The sequence below is a fragment of the Micromys minutus genome (assembly GCF_963924665.1).
Source record: "Micromys minutus genome assembly, chromosome: 27".
NCBI classification, from domain to species: domain Eukaryota; kingdom Metazoa; phylum Chordata; class Mammalia; order Rodentia; family Muridae; genus Micromys; species Micromys minutus.
In genome coordinates this window covers 38,953,330-38,979,844 of record NC_137962.1, presented here as the reverse complement: position 1 = coordinate 38,979,844, position 26,515 = coordinate 38,953,330, and the positions used below count along the sequence as shown (strand labels likewise).

Genomic DNA, 26,515 nt, shown 5'->3' with positions numbered 1-26,515 from the left:
TGAAGTGGGGTGTGGCCTGCCATCCATGCTACTCTGGGGTGTTGAGGGAGGACAGTCTGGTAGCCCTCCTCCCGTGTCCCCACCGTTTACTACAGGTCCTGTCTTCAGGGTCCTTAGACTACACAGGACACACAGACACCAACACACACACAGAAACACAGACACATACATGGCAAGGGAAAACTTTTTTCTTCTAAAAGAACCAGGGGAGGAGCTGGTCCAAGTTCCCACTCGAGGCTGGCAGCTGCAGGGAGGGTACTCCGCTCCCCCATCCCAGACAGACGCTCCCCGGGGATCTTCTGCTTTCAGGAACATCAAGCACAGTGGAGCACTGCCTCCATTCTCTCCTGGGAGGAACTTTAGAGAGCACCAGCCAGGAGGAGGGTGCCCGGGAATCAATGCAGGTCCACAGAAAGGTTGGACAGGGCTCATAGTGCGCTACCAAGTCCCTTTATTCAAAAGTTATGGGGTTGACTGAGGTATAGCTTAAACAAAGGGCACATGCCTAGGATGTCTGAGCCCCCATTCCTCTAACACACATGCACACACACACGGACTGGACTGGAGATGTATTTTAGTTGGCAGAGTGCCTACTTAGCATCTAAAACGTCCTGGGTTCCCTGTCCAGCACCATCTAAGACCAGGTGTGGCAACATATACGTACAGTCCCAGCACTTGGGAGGCAGAGGCCGGAGGATCTCTGTTCAAGGCCAGCCTGAACAAGTTCCAGGACAGCTAGGGAGGGAGGGCCACACAAAGAAACCTGTCTCGGAGGTGGGGGAATTTGAGGCTAGGGCTGGAGAGATGGCCAAGCAGTCAAGAACATTGGAAGAGCATCATCCTGGTTTTCAGTTCCCAGTGCCTTCTTCTGGCCTCCTCGGGCACTACACATACATGCAGGCAAACACTCACACACATAAAAGATAGACAAAGTGTATAAGATGCCCACCTTTAATCCCTGAACTAAAGAGGCAGAAACAGGCAGATCTCTGTGAGTTCCATGTCAGCCAGAGATATAAAATGAGACCCTGATACCTGCCCTCCCCACCCCCTCGCTCCCTCTAAAAAAAAGTTTGAAGCCAGCCTAGGCTACATGAGATCCTGTCTCAAAGAGGGAGAGGAGAGTCCACTGCTGTACTGTGCCTGGCTCTGTTCCCATAGAGTGAAGCCTCCTGTCAGGGCTGTATCCACGAAGGGACAGACAATGCTTGTAACCATGCATGGACAAGGATGTGACACTGGGGAAGAAACAGGACAAGAATCAGTCCCACACGGGGCTGGAAAATCAGACCACACCAGCTTCCAACACCAGGGAACTACCTACTGCTGAGCTGAAGTGGAGGCTGATGTGTCTCCTGAAGAGAATGTGGTGGGGGACACAGAAATAAGGGGGAATGTGGCAGAAGGTGCTGAGGAGGGGGTGACAGTCCTTTCCTTTGAGATACAACAGAGCACCACATGGGCTTATGGGCCCAGCTGTGTAAATACCTGTGTTTTCTATCCATAGATGGAACATTTAGAAGTTGCCAACCCAGCTAGAGAAGCCAGAGCTGAGAAATAAAGGAATCAGAGGTAGAGCTCCTGTCCCCGAGAATCTGTGAGGGTGTCCTGGGATCCCCCAAACCATGTCTGTAAGCAGAGACTTGGGCTACATGTGGATGGTTATCCATCTATTAGCAATAGACAGACAGCCAGGAGGGAAAGAGGAATCCAGATACATCCTTGTGAGGTTAGTCCAGAGGCTCCTGAGGAATGATGTGCCAGCCTCAGGTCCTAGAGATGAATGAGGGGCGTGCACCCCGACCCCATGGCCCCAGCTCCCCAGCCTTCCCTCAAGCCCCACTGCAGTGTGCTCACCCTCATAGCAGTCACGGACGGTGCCGAAGTACACATAGTACTGGTCGTTGGTGAAGAAGAGGAGGCTGAGCCAGGAGTCGAAGGCGTAGATGGGCACGATGAAGAGGATGCGCACAATGTGGCGCTGCTCATTGGGGCGGCTGTAGCAGCGCAGATGCATGTAGATCTGGGTGGAGGGCACCAAGTCAGCCAAGTCCCACTGCCACTACGCCTGCCTCCCGCCTGCTCCATGGGAAGAGGGTGGCTCCTGACATCTGTCTATCCTTCCTTGCTCTGTGGCCTGATGCAAGTTACCCACTCTGAGCCTCAGTCCTGCTCTGTAAAATTAGATAAGCCTTCCAACATGGGAGTCCAATCAAAGGGACCACATAAAGCTGGTGTGGTTCTATCTACAGGTCACCTTCAGCTACAGGGGATAGTTAGGCCACAGCATTGTTGGAGCTGTGGTCCTCAGTGTGTATTCCTAGTCATTCTGCCTCCCCAAAGTCAAGCTGCAAGGTCTCACAGCAGCAGCATGGAGTTGGCTGAAGGCTGATCAAGGGTAAGTTGAAGCCATCTGGCTGTGGCTGCTCTGCCTTATCCCTTCGTAGATGCTAGAGAGGGTAGAGCAGCTGAGAGCCTCCCTCTGGAGGAAACACACACTTCCGGGCTGTGTGGCCACAGTGTTGTGCTCGTACTATGCCTAGTTCCTCAATCTGCTGAACTAAGGCAGCACTGCACTGTCCCCAGGGAGGCAGGAGAAGGCAGTGCCATTCTGGAGAAGCAGAGCTAAGAGTGCAGCCTCTGTGCCTAGGTCCGGCTCTCATGACATCATTCTTGGCCCAGGCCAGGCCAGCCCTGACTAAGGAAAAGGACAAAATATTTCCATCCGATGTGAGCCAATTTCCTTGGACACTGATGGATCTAAAAGAGACTGAGATGCACGTGACAGCTGGTGAGGGGCTGCCAGGGGTCTGAGCAGACCCACCCTGCCCTCTACATGGGCTCCTCCTTGGGCACCCAACCTCCCCTGAGGCCGTACGGACAACAGACAGGAGACCTGACTCTCTCCCTGAGCTGCTACCCACATATAGCGACCAGCTCCTCTGCCATCTGCCTCAGGCTCCCAAGACACGTGTCTAACAGGAACAGTTCCGTGGCCTCGGCTGGATATGCACACGGCCAACAGACTCTGAGTAGAAGCTCATAGCAGACAAGTATCTGTCTGTCTCCTCACAATCCTGAGGCTCAAGTTGCTACTGGACAGAAGGTGAATCCAGAGCCACCACCTGCTTGCACCTGAGCTGGGCTGCGGGAAAGAAACCCTAGGAAGCAGAGCTTACACTACTGTAGCCTGGCTTGCCCAAACACTTTGTGGAACTAGACACCACTCGGGACACTCAGGGGTGATCCCTGTCCCGTCACGCCTGGGTACCTGGTGGCAGGTGATGAGTAGAGCTGTCCACACAAAGAAGCCGGAGATGGCCTGGGCGCCAGTGGTCATCAGAAACACAGGGTGCTCCATGGCTGTGGGACTGCCCTCAGGGGTGGCAGAGACACTAGATGAAGCTGCTGTAGTTGTGGGTGATGCTGGGTCTGGGGCCAGCGCAGCCCCCCTCACCGTCATGGTTCCCAGCAGCAGCGGGCTCCCTGAGAGAATCTCTTGCAGTGAGTAGTGGCTGGCCTAGAGAAGAAACAGGAGTGAGTGGTGTCATGAGCAACCCTTCCAGGTCTGCATCACGGGCCTAGCCATGCCCGGCTTGGCCCTTGCCCTGGCATCTCTGGGCCAACACACAATGGCCTTATGATGTTCTGAGACCTTAGTCAGACCTCAGTCTTTGTCTGCCAGACATCCTCAACTTTCCCTAGGAAGTTAGAAAGCCAGAACACAGCTAGGGATGCAGGGGTACGGAAGAGACCTACAACTGTCAATAACAGCTTGCCCATCTGCTACCCTGGCCGTCCCTAAGTACTGCTGCGGCAGGCCCTCACATGGCACACAGAACTACCCCATGGGCCTCTTGTTACTCTCCTCGGCAGGCCTTGAGCTCAAATCCTCCTGCCTCAGGTTCCTGACTACTAGGATGAAAGACATGTACCACCCTGATATGGCAGAATTGGTTTTTTTTGTTTTTTCAAGACAGGGTTTCTCTGTGTAGCCCTGGCTGTCCTGGAACTCAGTGTGTAGACCAGGCTGGCCTTGAACTCGCAGAGATCCACCTGCTTCTGCCTCCCAAATGCTGGGATTAAAGGTATGAGCCGCCGCCACCCCAGCTTGGCAAAATTGTTTTATTGCCATGGGAATCCTCCTGAAGGGCTTGCCTTCTGAGATTTCTCCCCGACTTCCCTAATGGCCACCAGCCACCCATTCCTTGGGGACCCAGCTGTGCTATCATGATGACTCTTCCCAATTTGTTCATCTTCAGGCTTCAAATTCTAGAGCCCAGGACTTTACACACGTCAGGAAAGAACTCTACCCCTGCCCCCATCAACCCCCTAGAAATCATCTTCTAACTCAGTGTAGGAATCCTCCTTCCTAAAGCCCTGCCCATATGTTTCCCCAACCGGATACTCCAATCCATTTCATACGCCCTGATTATTCTCTAAGGAACACAAGGTCTACGTTCCGCTCACGAGCCTCTCTTCCTGCCTGCTCAGAGGCAGTGAGCCCCCATTCCCATCTTCCAGTCTCCAGCATCAAGTCCAGCACCCAGGCGGTGTGTCATGCTCACCCTCGTTACCTCACTGATCTGCATTTCCAGAGATGGGAGGGAGGTGGCCCCACACAAGGAACATGGCAGAACTGAGGAAATGGACATTAAGGGAATTTCCTGAGGGCAAGCGAAGCAAAGGGTAGATGGTGTCTCTGTGGAAGCAAAGCCTTTCTAATTCTAGATAGAGCTGGGGTCCCATCTGACATGGAGAAGTAATCCTCACATAGCCCAGAAGAGCTGCTGACAGGTACCCACCAGATGTTTGCCAATTGGGGCAAGGCTGGACCAGACAGCGGAGCTACTTTCAAAGAACTAAGCTTTCCAGGATCATCAGAATGTGCTCTTAGGAGTGACAGCCACAGTGATGTATCAGGAGGGGGTGTCTTTGGAAGGTCAGGAGGGTGGCACCCTCATGAAAGGGATTAGTACCCTAGTGTGAGAGCTTTTCTCTGCAACTTGAAGACAAAGAAGAGTTGTGTATGAACCAGAAATAGGCCCCACTAGACAGTGTGGTCAGTGCCTGGATCTCAACTGCCCAGCCTCTAGAACAGTGAGAAACACAGGCCAGTTTCCAGCCTTCTGTATGGCAGCCAGGAGTCTAACTGTGCCTTCTACCCAGGCACCAGAGCCCAACGAGTCTCATCCTCCTCAGTGCTGCCACCTATTGGCAGCAGTCAGTGCTACCCAGCCATCAGGTGACCAGGAAGGCCAACTGCCCAAACATCGGACTGGACTGGCCGTGACCCCATTCTACAGCAGTGCACGCACGGCCGAGAGGGTAAGTGGAGAAAGAGTACACAGCACAGACACTGGGAAGAAGTCTGATGGAAGCTTGAGTCCCCAACTCCATCGTCAGCCCAGGTGACCAACCAAATCCCAGAGCTGACACCCAGGCCGGAATGTAGTGAGTGACACCTGAAGAAGTCCCGCCCCCTCTTGGTAGGGTCCAGACAGCTCACATCTGCCCTATGGTCCAGAAACTTCCTTGCTGCTGTCCACCTGCACACCTCCTTGGCCATCACTAACATCCTGTCTTCACAGCTAGCTGTCAGAACACTGGGACCCAGGCATAGACCTTGGATTGCTCTCTTCCACAAAAACAATCCCTAACCACCAACTAAAAGACAGATTCAAGACTCAAAGCGGGAGAAGGCATCTAAATTGGGAAACTGAGAAACAGAAGATGTCTAAGTATGAGGACTGGTGGCAAGCTCTGGAGAGAGAGAGACCGTGGCAGCCTAATAATAGCTGCTGTGGGCACGGCTGCCAAGTTGAAAGCTAGTGCCTGAGACGTTTCTTCAGAAAAGTTTGCACTGTGAATCAACGTCTTTGCCTGTCACCCCAGATTAAAAGGATAAACATGGAGTGGGCAAAAATACCCACCCCTAAATTGCCAGCATTTCCCCCCAAATATGATCTTATGTTTGTTTTTCTTTTCCCTCATGGCAACTTTGAAGTGATATTATCTACACCTCGGAACTAGAATAAAGATGTGAAACTTGGCTTTCAGCCCCCATCAAATGGTTTGAAGGTTTCTAGAACATTCTCTCAGATAACAGTTAAAGCAATGCCCTCACTCTTGAACATCTGGTCCCTGGTCCCCTTAAAAGGCAGGTGTAACAGCTCCTCTACTCGGACCCAAGACCCACATGAAGGCTACTGACCACATATGCAATGGGGTCTACATCACCCTAAGCTCTGCAGACTGTTCACAATGTGCAGAGGGTGAAGGGGGAGTAGATCCTGGGACCCACTGTTTACAGTGTGTATAGGAGAAGAAAGATAATAATAGATCACACTGTCCCACACCTACGACAGACAGCTGTCTCCCTGGGAGGGAGCACTCCTGACCCAGATCCCAGAGCAAACAGCACTGGCTTGTCGGAGCACCTGGCCCTCAGAGAAGCAAGAGTGACTGTGGTGGGGGACTACAGTTGACATGGCACCCTCTAATCTGCACCGTCTCTGTGGCTTCCCTTTTAAATATAGTCCATGTTCCTCAAGGTGGGCAGGAGACATACAAGACAAGGTGTGAACTCCAACTGCTTCTAGCAGGTTACAATTCTTTTTTCAGGGGCGGGGAGGGGCTTCATCTGTGTGCAGGTGTTGCTTGTATGTGCCTGAAGTTGTTTTTGAGACAGGGTCTCTCACTGGCTTGGGGCCTTACAATTCAGCTACCTCTTGTTTTTTACATGGGTTCTGGGAGCAAACTCCAACCTCATTCTTGGTGGTTAGCACCTGAACCAAGAGCCATTACCCTAGCCCATGGTTCCCATTCTTAATTGAGCACCTGTCAGAATTCGGCCAAGGGTCTGGCAGAGGGTTGTAGGGATACACCAGAATCAGAACGTATCCTGAAGCCTCTGAACCCTCATGGGCTTGGGAAGAACCAGCCTTGACCTTCAGGAGCCCGAAGCTCTTTCACCACACTGCAATGTGGAGGTCACATCCCACCATGCTACGAAGAGGTGACCGTGTGTGTGGTCAGGCGTCTAATGGGCAAAGACTTACCAGCAGCATCTAAACACAGATACTGCAACTAACTTCAAACTCTTTGTAAGGAAGTTCCCAACTATAAGCTCCAGCCGTGGTCTCCAAGAGACTGAGGATTCCAGGTTCCTTGGCCAGGGCAGCCCATCAGGAGCTACTTAGTAAAGGACTTAGCAAGCTGGTTTCAAAGCACAGAGCCCAAGTCATTTACACCAGAAATACAAAGGGTGGAGATGCCCCAGCTGCTGGTGAAGATGCATGAACAGGTTCAATCAGCTGTACGTTTGGGAAAATAAAACTTTATTGAATAAGAGAGAGAGAGAGAGAGAGAGAGAGAGAGAGAGAGAGAGAGAGAGAGAGAGAGAGAGAGAGGAGAAACATATAGGGAAACCTTTCTCAAAAAGTCTGCATGGGGGAATCTCTTAAAAAACAATGACAAATATATATATATATATTTGTAGCCCTGGCTGTCTTGCTCTGTAGATGAGGCTGGCCTCAAACTAAGAGATCTGCTTGCCTCTGCCTCTGGAGTGCTGGGATTAAAGGCGTGCACCACCACCACACAGCTAAAATGAAACCTGTCCTTAACAAACTCCAACTCTGACTAAGAAGGGAAGAAAGGAGGGAGGTGTTCATACTGTGAGAGTTGTGCTGTGGAGTGGTGGAATGTGCCTGCAGCACAAACCTGGGGGTGGCCAGCATCCTAGGCAGAACAGAACAGCCAAAAGCTCAACTGCACCATCCAAAATGAAAAGAGACAAGAGACTTGAAGAGCATTGGCTAGGCTGATATGCAGCCAGTGAGTACATCCTATCATCAGACAATAGAGAAGAAAATGAAATCCACAGAGAGGTACCCCCAGAACTACACAATGAGACAGCACTGATACAAACGCTGGCAAGGAAGCCGAGAAACTGAACCACACACACACACACACACACACACACACACACACACACACACTGGCATGAAGTTAAAGCAGATTAACGCCTGGCCATTTCTTAAACAACCATGCAGCCTGTGTGGCAGCCCAGCCCACTAGTCCCAGTACTCAGGAGGCTGGGGCAGGAAGATCATTTGAGCTTGGGAGTTCATAACCACTGTGCCAGTCAGAATTAATGGTCAACTTGGCAAATCTGGAATCACCAGGAAGGTAGGATTTTAAGCCAGGCTGAAAGGGATTGTCTTGATTATGTTAATTGATATGGGAAGATTTGCCCACTCTGGGTGACACCATTCCTTAGGCAGGGGATCTGAATGGTAACAGTAGAGAAAGCAGCTGAAAACAAGCACACATGCACAAGTACATATGTCTTCACTGGCTTCTTCTGACTGCTAAAATATTGACCAGCTGCTTCAAGCTCCTGATGCCTTGAATTCTTCACCCTGATGGACTACACCAGGAACTCTGAACTATAATAAGCCCTTTCTCCATTAAGAAGCCTGAGAATACCCCAAATGTCTGTCAATAAATGAAGATCGAATAAACCACTACATCCAGATCTTAAGACTACTTCTCAGCATTAAAAAAAAAAAAAAGAGTGTCTGCCTGGTTGTGAGATAAATATCTTTAATCCCAGAGTTTGGGAGGCAGAGGCAGGTGGATATCTGAGTTTGAGGCCAGACTGGTCTATAAGGTGAATTCCAGGACAGGCAGAGCTACAGAAGACAGGCTAAACCCTGTCTTGGAGAAACAACAGCCCCAACACTAGGCAAAAAAAAAAAAAGCCCTCACGTTTGGGCAGGGTTATTTGAGAGTCGCCTAAAACATTCAGCCTATTGCTATTGCCCTCCAGAAGGGGAAGTTAAGGCCCTACCAACTAAAGACACCAGACACCTCAAACACAGGGCCCAGAGGTCCTGAGCTGGAACTGGCCTGAATGCCTCCTCAAGAACTAGTTTCCATGGTATCTGAAGGCATTATACAAGTTTTCAAACAAGGACATGGGGGCTGAAGAGATGGTTCAGCGGTTAAGAACACTGACTGCTCTTCTAGAGGTCCTGAGTTCAAGTCCCAGCAACCACACGGTAGCTCATAACCATCTGTAACAGGTTTTGATGCCCTCTTCTGGCACACAGGTATGCATGCAGATAGGGCACTCATACATAAATATTTATAAAAAGATTTATTTATTTAATATATTTATTTGAGTACACTGTAGATGTCTGTCTTCAGACACACCAGAAAAGGGCATTGGATCCCATTACAGTTGGTTATGAGCCACCATGTGGTTGCTGGGAATTGAACTCAGGACCTCTGGAAAAGCAGCCAGTGCTCTTAACCACTGAGCCATCTCTCCAGCCCAAATAAATAAGATCTTAAAAGGGGGGAGGGGGGAGGGTGTGACCAACAACAGTCTTACCAGCCATTATGTATCATGAATCACAACTACCAACATGGATGGTACCAGTGGTGGCCTGAATATTGTGACAGTAATCAACAGCTTTCTAATGGAATGTAAGACCTGCTCAAAAACAGAGAAATCACACCATACTGGAAACCTAGCCAAAAGAGATTTTTTTTTTAAAGTACCAATACATACAGCATTGTGTTGCCTCGAGGGCATTATGCTTAGTTAAAGTAGCCAATCCTAAGGTCAGAGCATGCGGTCAGGGAGAGGGAGCGTGCTGCAGGCAGGCGGGTTCCTTCCAGTGATGAGACGTCATGATGGGTTCACAACTCCACATGAGACATCAGAACTACAAAGACACATGCCCTCCCTCAGGTGACAATACAGAACTGAGTGAACCTCACAGCCTGGTCCCCATTGTGCTGCTATAGCTACAGCCAAGGAGGATGTCACCAATGGACGGAGCCTGCACCTTTACACTAGATCCGAACTCCCCGTGGATCTCAATTTGTTTCAAACAGAGGATTGCTTTTTGGATTTGGCTTTTATTTTTAATTGTATTTTATATGTATGAATATTTTGTCTGCATTACTGTTAGGTGCACAGTCCATGGACCTGGTGCCCTCAGAGGCCACAAGATAGTGTCAGATGCCCTGGAAGTATGATTACAGATGTTTGTGGGCCACCAGATGGTTGTGGGTGCTGAGAAATGAACCTGGGTCTTCTGCAAGAGAAACAAATGCTAACTGCTGAGCCATCTCCCTAGCCCCAAATAGGTTTTTAAAGTCCACAGCATTTAGGGATACATACTAGCATGTTACATGGGTAAAAAAAAAAAAATAGTGTGGTGCTATATCTGCACCCCCATCCCCGCTGCTCAAGGCTGGCCTTAAATTCCTATGTCCTGTGTTCACGGGATCCTCCTGGGCTGGGGGGAAGCTCAGTTGATAGCCTACCTAGCATGCCTGAAGCTCTAGGTTCAGCCCTCAAATTGCACAGAACTAACTGGGCATGCTAGTACAGAGGAAAGGGAACAGGGTTGTAAGTCATCTCCTGCTACAAAGTAAGTTCAAGGCCAGACTGGGCTATATGAGACTCTATCTCAAGAAGGAAAAAAAAAAATCCTCCTGTGCAGCCTCCCAGAGCACAGCATCCAGCTCGTGGTACTTTTTAAGGGAAGAGAAAAAAATGAATAAGGTTGGTCACACAGGCGACTGCCTAAGCCCAGCGTAGGGTGAGGGAGAGATGGCTCGTCAGTGTGTAATGAATCTTCCATAATAAAAGCAAAACATCAAAACCTCCACTGAAGCTGAGACCCGGTGACTGAGGAGAGGCAAAGGAGAGACTGTCTCCCTACCTTGCAGAGAAAGCGATCTGAGTGGCCAAACCACGCAAGAGAGAAACTGAGGCTGCTCAGTGCCAGGTGCTTCCGTCTTAAGCACTGAAAAGGAAGAAGCAAACCGTCCCATGCACGGACACTGGTTCTACATTGCCTGCAGAGGCGCGCTTCCTATGTGCCTTCAAAATGTCCTCAGACACATTTGTGACATTCCTTCACAAGACAGAGCTGTTGTCTGAGAGGCCCTCCCTGTGACAGCGCCATCAGAAACACCAAGCAAAGAAGGCTCTACGCAGGGCTTTGTGACCAGCAACAGTGTTATCTGGCATCAATTAAAAAAAAAAATCTCAAATCTGTACTCCTAAGACACAATAAAAGAGAATTTTTTTAGCTGACTTAAAAAAAAAATCCCAGTGAATCTGAGTGTGTTTTGAATGCCTGTGTTAGAGACTTTGAAGCAAATGCCTCTGTTTGGTTTATAAAAACATCTGACAGACAGAGGAAATGAAAGTGTACCAGCTAAGCTCTGACAGTTCCTTTGTACAAACAGTGGCTGAGACGGAACAGTGAGTAGGGGGGGAGGCAAGGAAAAAGCCCTGTCGTCCAGTGCTGTGCCATGTGCCGGGAGCATGTGGCAGGGAGCTTTGTCAGGGAGGGCAGCAACAAAAACCGGGCACAGGAACTCAGTCGGCAGGGTCTGACCTTCCGGATGCTCCCTCCACAGTGCCAAAGCTCATCCACCCTGAACATGCCAGCCTAGGAAGCCAGAAGGCTCGTGCCTTCAAAGACTCCAACTTTTAAGGCTCACGACATCAGCTTGACCTCTGACCTCTATGTGGAAAGGATCTTACAGATAAAGGGTTACGGGAAGGGTGAGTTTACAAATACTCGCCAGCATATGAAAACCCACAATCAAAAAGTCTGGTGTTTATCCATGTAAATGTGCTGTTAAATGTGTATACCCATGTGCACATGGGCACTGACCAGATGAGGCTATCAGGTGTGTTCTATGGCTCTCTGCCTTACTCCCCTGGGACAGGTCCCTCGGTGAACCTGGAGCTCACTATTTTCTGGCTAGAGTGACAGCAAGTGTTAACAATGTCACCTTACTTGTGCTAAGGTTACCGTATGCACAGCCACATTTGGCTTTTTACATGGGTGCTGGGGAGCCAAACACGGGTCCTTACGATCGCAACAGAAGGGTCTCTACCCACTGAGCTATCTTACAGCCCAAGTTTGCTTTTTGTTTGTTTTGTTTTTAGACGAGGTCTCACCAGGCGGGCCTGAAACTCAGAGATCCACTTACTCTGCCTCCTGGTGCTGGGATTAAAAAGCTGGCACGTTTGGGGTTCCTTTGCTGTTAACGGTGTGTAATCAATAGTATGCCCAGCCAAGGGCACTGACATCAAGTCTCTCTGACTCTCTGTGCTAATAGCTCCCAGCACAGTCCCTTAGCCCCACTCAGTCCCAGGCCTCAGATCACACAGAAAGTAAAGCCAAGCACTTGCTCGGCCCACCTGCCGTAAGTGCTGTCACCCCACCACCTACCGTTCACCTGGCAACCTGCAACTCTGAAGAGACCAGGTCTCAAGCTGACCCTCTGTCCCAGGCCCTGACTCAGGTGGTGGAGCTGGACGGAGCAGTGAGCAGGCTTTTATCTTGGGAGCAGAGCAAAGGTGCATACTGTTGCCATGGCCTCTGAGTCAATAAGCTTAGCAACCAGAATTGTCCACACTTTCCAAAGGGTGTAGGGCTGGAAAAGTGGCTCAGCGGGTAGAACTGAGTAGCACCCTAAATTCCACCCAGCACCCTAAGTTCCACCCAGGACCATATAAACCAGAAGTGGTGGTTCATGTCTGTAATCCCAGAAGAAGGCTTGGGAGTGTAAGACTAGTGCTGGCTACACAGTGAGCTGAGGCCAGCCTGGGGTGTATAAGACTATTTCAACAAAATTAAATAAGTAAGTAAGTAAATAAATAATTATAGCACTGCATATGGTCTGCCATTCACACAGGGGTCTAGGCAGCCCCCCAAACCTCCCATGCACAGCACTCCCATAGAGAAAACTGTAGCTCACTTCCCTCGGTAAAACCTTTAAAGTTATAATTAGTCTCCCATCAATTCAGGTCAGATTTTGGCTGCAAAATGAGTCTGCTGCTGACTAAGGAAAACCTCTGGGTTTCTGCAAGATCTGGCGTCTACTTCGGTGAAGAAGGGGCATGGCTAGGGAGGCTCTCGAGCACAAGGACTGACTTCTACACTAACAACACCCTCCAAACCTGAAATCTACTGGGCACTGACAGGAATGGGCTCCAGTCTTGAGTCCCCAGTGACCAGGGCCTCTGGCCTCCTTCCCAGCCTCCTGTCTGAGCCTCCTCAGCAATCCCTGTCGCCCTACACGTGTGAGGTGAACTCATGTCTGAGTGCTCAGGTGCTTCTCCTCTGCCCTGATCCTCAAGGTAACAAGACCACTAATTCTCACCTCACCAAAAAAACATCACCATCACCTTGGGCCCCGCCCACTCCAGCAGAACCTGGCTGCACTAAGATTCTTGCTTCCCACATTCTCAAGGGCCATGATGCCAGGCCTGCAGTAGGAACAGGGGAAAAGGCAACTGTGAGCTCCTGAGCAATGTGGAGCCTGGCCTTGGAGCCAGCCAGCTGACTCAGTGGGCTCTGTCACCTGGACCTTCCCCACTGCCGACATTTTGCAGCTTGGCTTGAGCAGGAAGAGGTGTTCAGATGGAAGGAGGCACGGAGAGGGCAAGGGATGGAAGCTGAGTCACACCCACTGTCTTCCAGCCTGAGAAGCCACACCAAGGAGCCAAGGACTATTACACGGTGGGGGCACAACAGCATGAAGGCAAATCTAGGGAAACAGCCGCTGCCACCAACTGTCACTCAAGCAAACCAGAATAAGGATGTTCCCTGAGCTAGAGATGCCGTCCACGGGTGGGCTCACACCTGCCTTCTCCATGACAACACTGTAAACTCCTGGAGGTCAAGGTTCGAGTTTCAGGACACCTGCTTTGGGCATTAGAATGCTCTGCCATTCTCACTTCTGAGCACTGTCCTCAACTGCCTGCACATGGCCACTTTCTGTCATGTCCATGGTCTTTTCTCTCATGGCCATTTCCACTATGTTGTTTGGCTAGAGTGTATCTGCTGAACACTGATTAGGGGACGGAGCCAGCCTGTGCCCTCCTGATGTTTTAGTAGGCTTGTGCCAAGAAGGCCTCACACAGGAACGGCTGGGCAGGCCACACATGGCGCTGTGCAGCTCACAAAGGCCTTTGGCCACATGTGAAGTAGATCTTAATCTGGTCAGAGCACCCAGACAGATGAGTGCCCTCCCTGGGTAGAGACCCAGAGGGGCCACCATGACACAAGGACAGGGCTCATGTTGAGCCTCAGGCTGTGGCTATTGGGAAAGAAGGAAACAAGCTTGGAGAAACCCAGCTCTCTCCCCTCCACCTTACACCAGAGGGTCAAGGGAGCTGAATGTGACCCAGAAAAGGCTTGAGAGCATAGAATCAGAGGGAAGTGGGAAGGAGGGTCTGGAACACATTTCAACCAGGCCCTGGGCAGTGAGCTATGTCAAACCCAGGAACCCACTCAGTAAACTTCCCCGCCCCCAACACAGGCCATGTCTGCAGCCTCCTCCAGGAAGACAGGCTGCTGTCCCTCTCTGAAGACAGCCTCTTCACACTGCCTGGCCCTTCTTCAACCTTGAGCCCTGGAGCCACATCACCTACACCTGACTCCAGCTGTGTGTCAGAGATAAATTATGCAACTTCTCTCTGCTTGGCACAAAGGGCACATGGCCACGCCCAACCCAGAGGAGATTCCAGGAAAAAACAAGGCTTTTAAGTACTACATGCTGCTGCCATTACTATTACTGGCCTCATGCTAGCGCATCCTCTGTGAGCAGTAGCCTTGGAGTGCACGCTCGGGCAGTGGCACCCTCAGGCCACGCTGCACTGGCAACAGGTGGGCAGGCTCCTCTGGAATGTGAATACACCCAGAGGGAATGCTGTTCTTGTTTGTCTGAAGGAAGGCCCATTTTTTACAGGCCTCCTCCCCTATCCCCATAGGGGAATCACTTGAACACTGCATTTGAGCTCCCGGTTTCTGGGTCTGTAGCCTAAGAATGAGGAGCTCTTAGGCCTGGAGGGTGAAGGGGCTGCTCAGCTTGACCAACCTCCAAGTGGCTGCCTTTGGGGAGAAGCTGGCCCACATCAGAGACAGACATCAGCCCACAAGCTGGCCCTTCTCCAGAGGGGATTAGAGGAAAGAGTGGCTGGCCAGCAGCTGGCAGCTTTGCTTGTTGAGCCTTCTAAAAATGGTCACATGTCTCACAGCAGGACAGAGGTCCACTTCTCCCACAATACTATTCCCATCACCAGACAGGCCACTGTGGAAGCTCCACACCCCCTTCTCCCAGGCCCGCATTCCCATCAAAGCTGAAGCAGAGAGGAAAGCTTACCCAACCCTGGCCAGGTGGTGCTTGGCAGGTGGAGACATCAGAAGCAGAGGTGGCAGGGGAATCTGCATCCTTCAGTTTCTGGGGATGTTAACCCTGTCTGGAATTCAGTGATCTTGCTTTGGGTTTCCCTGGGTTCTGCTGTTGTTTTGTGATTTTTATGACTGTATGTGTGTGAACGCTTTGCCTGCATGTTATGTCCGTGTACCACTCGCATGCCTAGTGCCTGTGGAGGTCCTGGAACTGGAGTTTGGATGCTTGTCAGCTACCATGTGGGTGCTGGAAGAGGAACCTGGGTCTCCGCTGCAAGATCAAGTGCTCTGAACCACTGAGCCATCTCTCCAGCCCCGAATTTAGTGGGGTCTTTTGGTTTTGTCTGTGGGTTTCTCTAAAACAGAATCTCACTATGTGACCTTGAACTCTCTATGTAAACAATGCAGGGCTGTCTCTGATCTGCCTGTTTCTGCCTCTAGAGTGCTGCAATTAAAAGTGTACACCATCATGCCCTGCGTTCAGTGGTTTGGGGTTTTGGCTTTCAAATGAACCAGGCTGAATTCTGGTTACTCAGTTCTTGTCCACGCCGAGTACAGACAGACCAGTGTGCAGCCTGAAAGGCTGAGCTTTGGAGCCTCTCTAAGTAGTTAATATCCAATCTAGCACTGAGCACACGACTGCAGAATCCTAAACCCTAACCTCCCCATTGCCTTCTGGAGCAGGCTTTCTAAACAAAGGTCACTGTGGGTGCCTTTCCCTGGGGTATCAGCAAAAGTCTCAGTGCAGGGTCAGTAGATGGCTCCCAGACAACAAACTCCACTCACAAGTACACAGTGAGCAGGGAGTCCGTCCTGGTACACACCCAAGAGTGTGCAGGGGCCTCAAGAGAAGGGCAGAAGAGGCCACAGCACAGATGCCTGTTCACACAGGGAGTGCTACACAGTGTCATATTCAGCCAGCGAACACCTCCACAGCAGTGAAAGAGAACAAAGAACTATTCTACAAAGCTGGATGGCCTCACTGACACAGAGGAGAAGCCAGGCACCAGACAGACCAGAGAGGCCATGCATCAGATGCCCAAACCAGGAAGAACGAGCATCCTTACCTGGGAGGGTAAGGGATCACAAGGAGTCCCAGGGAAGTCAGGTACCTGGGACACAACGCAGGAAGTCCCAAGTGACAGCAGCAGGAATAGCCACGGCTATGGGAGGGCAGAAGGCAGCACAGAGCAGACACTAAAGTGATTCCTGGAGCTGCTGTGGAGGGAAGGGCAGCAGCCAAGGAGCTGGGTGAGCACAGACATGGAGGTGGGGGCATTAGGGACACAAGTAGTGTAACACCCAGCTTGTCACGTAAGCATGGATCAAGAGCCACCACAGAAGGGTCTGGGACACCCAGGGCTTTAGCTGCCCATGGGGAAAACTCTGAATGTGTCAAAGGGAGCATACTGACCACGGCAGGAACTTAAAAGTGCCAAAGCCAGCAAACAGCAGCGGAGAAGCTGGAGGTCCTATTTACTAAGGAACCCAACCTTGTTCAGACCCTTCTGAGACAACCAAATGTTGTTTTAACTGCGTGAGGTCAGGCCTAAATGAGGCTGGCTGCCTATAAGGGGGTGGCCTAGACAGGACTTCCAACACTGGGCAAGCGGGGAGTTCAGTTAATCCTGTTTGATTTTCTTCAAGGAATATAACATTCATGTTTCAGCCATCAGAAGTACGGGGGACCCAGGCCTGGTGGCATTCAGAAAGGTGAGGTCGGAAAATCGCTGAACCTAGGAGTTTGGAGCCAGCTCTAGAGGATTGGGGCCCCTGTTCTTTGCAGGTGGAATAAGGCACAGCAGCAAGCAATGGCCAGCACCAGTGCATTCTACCCCAGAGGTGTCATGGTCCCAGTGCTAGTGGCTGCTTAGGGACCATCTCCACACAGGAATACTTCCTTCACGTCACAGAGGGTTTCTGGACATGGCCCCTTCCACCCTTTCTTTCATCCAGCGGTTTATTTACAACAGCTCCCCCTCTATTGCCTCTGCTGTGTCTGCATAATATTCCATGGTTGGACAGGCCACAATTTCTCTGGGTCTCCCTGTTCAGAGACAGTGAGGTTGAGTCCAGCTCTTGGCTATTTCAAAGCATCAGCAAGACCCCACAGGCTATGTAACCGATCACTCTGCTCACGGAGTAATACGTCTGTAGGCCAGTTCCTCATGCAGCCTCTGGCGGTTCAGAAATGCACATTCAGACAAGACAGAGGTGGCATACACTCAAGTTGTTCACCACTTGAGGCAGTGGGGGAAGAAATGGCAGAGAAAAGCTGAGTTTTCAACAAACACGTCTCTGGGTGAGGAGATAATGACCCAACTCGCTCATTGTTCCGCCCATGAACTTGCTCTCCTTACTTTCCTTACTTGCGCGTACGAGGAGACCCGGGGATGGGTCAGCGGGAGAGCCCTTGCCTAGAACACATGCTCTGGGGCCTGTCCCAGCTCGGCCATAAGGAAGAGTGAAAAGACTACACCCAGACTGTCAGCTCTACCCAGCTCCAGCTCTCATGCCCTGTTGGACATAAATGGGTCACGGAGATACCCAGCTCTGACTGGCATCCTTGACTGAAGGTGCCAGCAAGCAGGGGCATATCAGCTGGGCTTGGCAGGAAGAGTGGGGCAGAGAACCGAGGGTATCTAGATTCCAATCCAGCGTTCCCATGGGAAAGAAAAGACCTCCCATCACACTCCCTGACAGAGCTGTGGGGACATCACAGTCATGCAAACACTCACACTACATGACATTCACTTCCCTTCTTCTGGTCCATTACATAACCCATGCGCCCAACAGCCATCCCATTTAAGCGTCACCCTGTAGCCAGCCAGTCATGGGGGATAGGGGCAGTCTCAGGCAGGAATCAAGTGTCCTCCCTGAGAATGAGGGCAGCTGAGGACATGTAACCAGCAGGACGGGGTTTCCTCCTCTTCCCCAAATCAAGCCCAGCCACTAGAAAGTGTGGATGGAAGGAAAGGCCCCCTGGCCCCGGCTGAGTGGGAGAGAGAGACCCGGATAGTCCACACACGGTTCTGCTCCCACAGAGACGGCCAGGGACTTTAAAATATCACGTCCCCTTGACTGCACTAAAGCAGTTGCTTCACGAAGCAATGATTCAGCCTTAGCAAGTCCAACTGTCAGGTTCCCGCAACCTCAAACCACATCAGAACACAGATGCATCACACAATGCCTTCCTGGGCGTAAGGCAGGACCCCAAGCCACTCAGGAAGACTCACTCAACCTCAGGGCTATGTCACCTCCGTGTGTCCCTGGCCTGTGTGTGCTCCACGTGGACCCACTATCTGACAGTCCTCTCTTCCTCTCCAACTACCATGAACCACATCCATACAGTTTGCCTTGACTGCCCGTCAGCCCACCCCAGGCAGGAGCCCCACAGGTCAAACCAGGACCTGTATAACAGTTTCCCACTTCTGGCCGTTTGGTATGCCAGGCTTTCACAAGAGGCGGTGATCTCTCTCAGGGAGAGCAACACTGGTAGTTCTTCTGGCCAGGAAGAACCAGAAGGCCTGCTTTCTTCCGAGGACCATACAATTTCGCCCTCTGAATCTCTGCCTGTCCATCTACAGGATAATTCTCAGGGAGTCTGCAAAGCCCTGCACAGATCACATTGAGGACAGAATTAGAATATTTACACGGCAATAATAATATAAAAAGGACCACACATTGTTGCTAACACTCACCACTGTGTGGTGTAGACACCCACACTGCGTGCTATGGGAGCCTCTCACTGCTCACAGGATGAACAGAGATGGAGACCGGAGGCTATGACAGCTACAACAGAGCCTTCAGAGCTTGTCTGAAAGTGACCATGGACCCTGGAGAACAGCTGTGCTCTGCAGAGTGGAGGTCCTCTGCCATTTGCCACAGGACAAAGCCCCTCTTGATGTAGCTTGTCCATGGGGGAGTTCATCAGAAGAAAAACAGAGGTGTATGCCCCTCCCTCATGGTGGGGGAGCTGTGTGATCTAAAAGTCCCTTTTGAGGTGACAAATGTAATTACCTCAGGAGAGATGAGGAGAGAGGGGAACAGCCATCTTGGGATGGGCCATGACACCCAGGTAAAGGATCCGATAGTCTGAGCAAGAGAGAGTCTTCACAAGATCTCTGCTCAGATTTCAGGCTGTGAAAGAAACAGGGGTGTGTGTATGCCCTTCTTCACAGCCATGAGACCTGCCAACCTGGCCCTCACTCTGGTGACCAGCCTTTCTGACCTGGGAACCAACTCCGCACAGGAAGGTGAGCAGTTGCCCACTGTTAGCTTAGAAACAGCAAGTGGCCTGTCTAAGGCCATCTCTCCAGTTTTGCTGCAGCCAGGACAGAGGCAGGAGACCTCATCTTTCCCACTGAACTTCAAGCAAAGCAGGACCTTCACTCTTCTTCCCCTGTGGCCGGCCAACCTAAGCAAATACTTGTGACCCATGCTCAGTAAACAGTGAGACAGTGTAAGTGCCTACCTAGAATGAACATCAAACTCAACAGCAAAGCCTTCTACGGGAAGCGTGGAGAAGTTGAAACGGAATCTGTGTAGCCCAGGCTGGCTTTAATCAGCAGGAGGTACTCCACTAGCACCAGCTCCGGCACAGGCTCCGGCATAGGCTCTCTTCGTGCAGAGCTTCCCACAGTCAATGTTCGCTCTTGGTGTGGGACTCCAGCACACAGAAGAGCCGGAAGTGACTCGGGTCAGGCACAAAGGCTTTCTGGGTGGGATCTTCCCCTCTGGTTTCCAACTTAGAGAAGGAAAAGGAGGTGTCTGCTGGGCTTCCTGCCTTCTTCACACAAGCCCTGGACAATGCTGGCCTCCAGTGATACAACCTCAGTCTTAACAGACAATCTTGTTCTAAGCTGAGCATGGCAGCGCACACCGGCACTCCAAAGTTAAAGGCAGGAAGATCAGGAGCTCCAAGCTGGCCTGGACTACAGGACACCTTGCTTTAAGCAAACATCAAACCAGGCATGGTTGTGCACACCTTTAATTTCAGTACTTGGGAGACAGAGACAGGTAGATCTGAGGCCAGCCTAGTTCATGGAGAGAGTGCCAGGCCAGCCAGGGATATACAAGGAGACTTGTCGAAAATAAATAAAATTGTCAAATAAAGGAAAACTAAATTGTTGGACTTGGTGGCACACCTCTCTAATCCCAGCACTCTAGAGGCAGAGACAGATGATCTCTGTGAGTTCAAGTCCAGCCTGATCTGTATAATGTGTTTGTTCTAGGATAGCCAGGACTATGCAGAGACCCCCATCTCAAAAAAAAAAAAAAAAAAAAAAAAAAAAAAAAACAAAAGCCATAAATAAAATCAAGGAGATAGCAGGACAACCCTGTTCTGATCACCATGGAGGAGCTATCATGTTTCAAGGATAATTTCAGCGTCCTCCTGAGCAGCAGTGCTTTAACCATCCACGGCTCATCTGCCCACTGCAAACTCTCCACACCTGCACTCAGTGCAGGCTCCAGTCAAGACAGTGGGGGCACTGCTGACTGACGGCAGGAGGATTCCAGCCTGTGTGCTGCTCTCAAGAGATCACGGCAGCGTCTAAGAACGTGAGCAAATGCGTCCATGATTGCTCAGGCTAAATCCAGCTCCTGAGCACCCCCTACATGTGGCTTTCTCCCCTCTGAGGCTTTGAAGAGCAGAGTTCAGGATGGCTATTGAGAATCTGCTGGCTGGGGGCTGAAGAGAGAGGGCTCAGTGGTTAAGAGCGCTGGCTGTCCTTGCAGAGGACCCAGGTTTAGCTCCCAGCAGCCACATGGCAGCTTATGATTATCTGTAACTCCAGTACCAGGGGATCCAGTACCTTCTTCTGACCTCCCTGGGTATGCTAGACACATGCACGAATGAGACAGGCACTCAGACATACAAAATAAAAGTTACTAAATCTTTAAAGAAGAGACGAATGCTGTCAGTAACTTCTCAGTGTGTGCTGCGCAAGCATCCACCTCACATCTCAGAGCAGGGCCAGCCGGGAGGAGCGAGGAGAAAACCTAAAACCAGAAGCCTCTGGTTCCCTCCACAGAACTCCCCCTCTGCTTCTTCCCGTTCTGGCCTCCGTGAGGCAGAAATCACGCTCAGTGAACATGGATGACAGTCCTGCTAAGGACCGGTTTGTACGGCTGCACTGATCTATAAGGCTGCACGGTTGGTTTTGTGACATCGATTCAGATCACTGTATAAGCTGTTACCTCTGCCTGAAGCCCACTTTCTCCATCTTTCCACATGGTGACATCATAACTGTCACTGCATCAGAAAAGAGCCTGCCCAGGCAACAACGTTCCCTCAAAGCATCCATGACAACTGTTAACGGTCCTGTTGTTGGTGTCTCTCTCCCCAGCTGGATGCAGCTCCCCACATTATGCCTGAATAAATTAAGTAGCCTGCAAACAAACAGCAGAAGCTGGTGAGAACAGGAAAGAGAGCTTGAGCAGTAGAGTACTGGCCGCACAGCCTGAGGACCTGAGTTCGATTCCCAGCATCCATGTAAAAGTGTGTTGATGCACACTTACATTCCAGACTGGAGAGGCAGAGACAGACAAGTACCTGGGGCTTCCTGCCAGCCTACCTAGCCTGAGAGCCCCAGGTCTTAGTGAGGGACTTTGTTGCAAAAACCAAGGTGAATGAAGAATGTTACCCAAGGTTAACCGTCTAGCTCCCACACACATACTGTGCACTAATGTAAACCCTGGATCATGGTAGCCCTATAATGCCTGTGCGGCTGGTATTTGCATTCTACAGCTGAGGCAAACTGCAGCTCCTGTCCTTCCCCAGGCTGGCCTCGAACCCATCCTCCTGCCTCAACCTCCAAAGTAATTACATAATGTGCAACAATACCACCACCTTAATTTTATCTACTTACTTATTTATTGCTTTATTGTTTGAGACAAAGTCTCATTATGCAGCCTAACTATCCTGGAACTCACTGTGGTGACCAGGCTATCCTAGAACTCACAAAGATCCACCTGCTTCTGCCTCCAGGGTGCTAGAATTAAAGGCATGAGCCACTATGCCTAGCTACCTTAATTTTAAGAACCATGAATTTTTACCTGGCAAGCAATACACCCAAGGACATAGTGCTAATAAAGCAAGGATTTGACCTGCAATTCCTAATTCTCTTTCCAGGTCACCGGAACTGCTCTGCTCACTAGCTCCCTCTCTCCTGCTCCCACATTCCAATGTGTTTACAAATTCATTACCTTTAGATTTTAGTTATCATTACTACTATTGAGTGTGAGTGTGTGTGTGTGTGTGTGTGTGTACACCCATGCATGCCACAGTACACATGAGGATGTTAGAGGACAACTTTCAGGAGCTGGTTCTCTCCTTCCACCACAGGCTCTGGGGATCAAAGCTGGGTCATCAGCCTTACACGGAGAGTGCTTTTACTCACCGAGCCATCTCGATGGCCCAGATTCCTGAACCCTCAGCTGCCTATGCTAAGGCACCCACTGGGCCTCCTCCCTCATCTCTCAAGCTCACACCCTATAGCCCAAGCTCCCACCCCCCAGAACAGCTATGTTTCTTCGACTCCGCAAAGACCCCTAGTGGAGCACACACAATCTCACAGCCTCTGTCCAAAGAAGGGGCGACTGTCATTCCTCAGACAGCAGGACTAGCACATCACTGCATCAAATCCAGCCAGCCTGGCACCTGGCAAAGTAGAGCAAGAATTCTTCACGGAGCTCAAAGGAAGACTCAGCGTCTACACTCAGCTTGCCTGGCTCCATCCTGTTTCTTCTGCCTGTGTTCATAGAGTGAGGGGTCTGAGCCTGGAGCCCAGGGTACCTGGCAAAAATCAGGGGATTTTTTAAAAAACCAAGTTCAGGATTGGCTCAGCAGCTAATGTGCCATCCTGGCATGGCAGCACCATATGAACTGGGCAGGCAGCACATGCCTATAATCCTAAGCATTGGGAGATAAAGGCAGGATGGTCAGAAGTTCAAGGTCATCCTAAGCCACATAGAGGATTCAAGTTCTGCTAGGAATGCATGAGACCCAGTCTCCAATTTAAAACAAATCAAAACAAAAAAGTTTTAGTTCAGTGGAGCCAAATGACAGGGAGCAGAAGAGGCCAGCAGGAGAGCAGAGCCTAGGGCACAGTAACCTTCAGCCCAGAAGATGCAAAGGAAAAACAGAGCAGAGACTAAAGAGACACCAGGGACCAAAGGGGCAGCAGACAGGAAAGAGGCAGGTCATCTTGGAGTTACGTGCCAGAATGAAGGAAGCAAGATGCAGGGTGAAGATACAGAACACAGGGGGTGTGCGTCACTTCCTCTCAGACTTCCAAAGGCTTTTTGTTGACCTCTCTGGGATCAAATCAAAACCCTCAGAGAGGGAGACAAGACAGGCCTCCACATCAGCTTGGGGCTCCTGTTACCTAGATTCTTCCTCTCCTCCTCAGTACTGTACCTCTAACTTCAGGACCAAGAAAGCACTGAGCGTACCCCAGGTCAGAGGGGAAGAACAAGGCTTGGAGATCGGACCAACTGACCTGTGGAATGGAAGGAAGGTGGCAGCCCCACCTCACCGGACAGTGGAGGATGGAATGGGAACTCATGAACGCACTTTGGACTGTGCCTGGCACATGGGAAGTGCTTAAGAGACGAGCTCTTGTTCCTATTGTCCTCTGGGTCCCTTCGAAGCCCTCTCCCTACCCCAAGTAGAACACTGTCTCAAATGTATTAGTGGTGTGCTAGGCTACCTCAGCCAGCCACAGCCTTTGACAGGGGATAACCCAGGTCTCTGGCCTCCCTTACCTGATGGCCAGCACAGTCAGGGCACACAGGAGGCATTCAGTAAGCACCTGCTGCCCCCAAAAGCCTCAGCCAAGGTCCTAGGGCAGACCCTAGCTCCAGGCTTCCCAACACTCACACCAAATCCCCAGTCTCGTCGGCTGCTACTCACTTTCAAAACAATAAAGGCCTGGGCCCTGCCTCGCCTAGCAGTTTCTACTCCAGGGAACACGCTGAGAGAAATGAGCACAGCGGGACTGGAAATAGCACTGAGCCCCTATGGGGAGGCCTGGGCAGGCCAGCTGGCAAACAGGAACAAAACCTCAAAGGCAGGGAGTGCTAGAGGCTCAGTGGCACACTGCCTGCCTGGAGTGCCTGAGGTCCTTGACGGACCTAGTGCACAGGACCAAAGAGGGGAAAAAACAGGGGAAAGCAGTCAGCAGACAGGAGGCTAGTCCACAGAACTAGGACAAGCTGGTCATGATGCCCTTCTACCCGGAAGCTCTTCTCTCCTTCCTAGTACAACCCCACTACCCTGGGAGCAACTTACAAGCCATCTCCCAGGACTGTACAGGGACACCCAGGTCACCTATGGCTCTTAGGGGAATATTTAGAGCCTCACCACCCACATTGACCAATGGGCTCACCATCTATGTCCACCTCCCCAGCCGACTGGGAGCCTTCAGAAGCAGGTCCTAGATCCTGTTCCTCCGTGTTCTACACCAGGGTCATCAGGGAGAGAAGTGAGCCGGCAGGGACTGGAGGCAGCCCCGAGCCTGGTACACAGTAGATGCTCAGTAAGTTACAAGGCAACTGTCAGGACATGGGGATGAAGGACTTCACCAGAGCCTACTAGTCCCACACTGACAAGTGACTCACTAATCCTTATCCCACCTCACCCACCTTGAGCTGCTGCCTCAGTTTCCTCACCCACAACTATTCATGATACTTTATTCATACAGCTACTGTGAGAACTGGGAAAATACACATGGAAAGCAAAAGGCCTCTGAGGAATGTCAGTGACCCAGCTTTGGCTCAACTGTCCCTTTGTACTGGTCTTACCACCTCCCCCCCCCACCTTTGTCTTGTGTTTCTGGAATCCCTGATTTCCAATTCTGATCCTGCCCAAGCACCAGAGAGCTCCTGGATGCCTGGATCCTCACCTCTGTGTACAGGTGAGCACCAGCCTGGCTTCTGGGGATCCCCCACCCCAGGGTTCCAACTCTGGTGCTGAATAGAACTCTCAAAATATCCAGAGGTGCAGAGTCCAAAGGCCCACCAAACTTGTTGACACAGAGGGATGCTGTTCACAGCCTGTCAAGAAAGCCAGCCCTCTGAGACCTGTACCTCCCCTGCTGCTGCTGTTGCTGATATGTGTGTGTGTGTGTGTGTGCGCGTGTGTTGACTGAATTTGCAGCACTAGCCTCCAGGGCACAGATTGCTACTTCTCTCCTTACATAAAGCACCTGGCAGCCAGATGAATAATGCATGGACCTTCACCTCACACAGGTATCAGGCAGGCAGACACCTACTTTGCCCCACCAAGGCCTCCAAGGGATGGAGGGATGAGATGTCCCGCCTCATACAGCCCTCTGGAAAGGATACAGACTAAAAATTTGAGCCCATTCCCCAGACTCCCCGGCTTTGCCATTGCCTGGAGCTCCTTAGCCCGGAGTCCTATCCAAGCAAGGTGTCCAAGGGCGTGCCCAGGAAAACAGGCACAACACACCCAAACCAATCTCTAGGGTTCCTTTGAACCCAACATCCTGGGGACCCCAGATTCCTATCTGTCCCCCTCCAAATCTACTGACCTGTGTGAAAAGCGGGGGCACACCCCCATTTATGCCAGTACCGCCTCAAGGGCCAACCACCCGGCCAGGTCAAAGCTACCGCACGGGGGACTGACGCCTCCTTGCTCGGTTCGGTCTTGCCAGGCTGCAGCACATCCACCGCGGCACACACAGTCCCATCGGTAAGAGGCTGGGCCCCGAGCCGCCCACCCTGGTTCCCCCACGAGCAGGTCGGGTTACACTCAGGGCCCCGCCACGCTGGCGAAGCGGGCACACCCACGGGCAGCTCGGGGGCCTCTGAGTCCCTTCCTCCCCGCGGGAGGTCTCCAGCGTGGGGTTCTCCCCAAGGTGCAAACCCTGCTGGGCCCCCGTCCATCCCGCGCATCCCGCCTCTCGGGTACCTCAGGAGCCCATGGCGCTGCAGACTGCAGGCGGAGCAGGCGGCGCCGCAGCCCGGTTTCTCCGCCGCCGCTGGCGCGTCCCGAGCCCCGCCGAGTACCGCCGGGACGCGCCTGCGCACACCGAACGCCGCTGGCGGGGGCGGGGCCGGAGCGCGTTGCTGAGGTCACTCTCTAAGCCTTAAAGGGGCCGCGCGCTACGAAGCGCCACGCGCAAATCTCGGGTCAGGAGGATGGTGCAGTCCTCTCGCAACTCGAAAACGCACCACGAGAGACCCAAGACCCAGTTTTTCGAGTTCCATCCACCACAGTCCTAGGATGCACAGTCTGACTGGCG

At 51.5% G+C, this 26,515-nt stretch overlaps 1 protein-coding gene across 4 annotated transcripts in view; it reads right to left on the bottom strand.

The window, feature by feature from the left end:
* Window positions 1-26,291, bottom strand: part of TMEM184B (transmembrane protein 184B) — a 40,272-nt gene extending 13,981 nt beyond the window's left edge. For 2 of the 4 annotated variants that reach the window (XM_080939396.1, XM_080939399.1), the window contains exons 1-3: window positions 26,182-26,291; window positions 3,272-3,520; window positions 1,858-2,023 (exon numbers count right to left, since the gene is read on the bottom strand). In XM_080939396.1, coding sequence (XP_080795522.1) covers window positions 1,858-2,023; window positions 3,272-3,463 — 358 coding nt within the window. In that variant the 5' untranslated portion in view covers window positions 3,464-3,520; window positions 26,182-26,291. Of the gene's footprint in view, window positions 1-1,857; window positions 2,024-3,271; window positions 3,521-19,719; window positions 19,826-25,801; window positions 25,834-26,181 lie in introns of those variants that run through there. The other 2 variants (XM_080939398.1, XM_080939397.1) reach the window with 2 other exon arrangements.
* Between the last annotated feature and the right edge of the window lie 224 nt (window positions 26,292-26,515).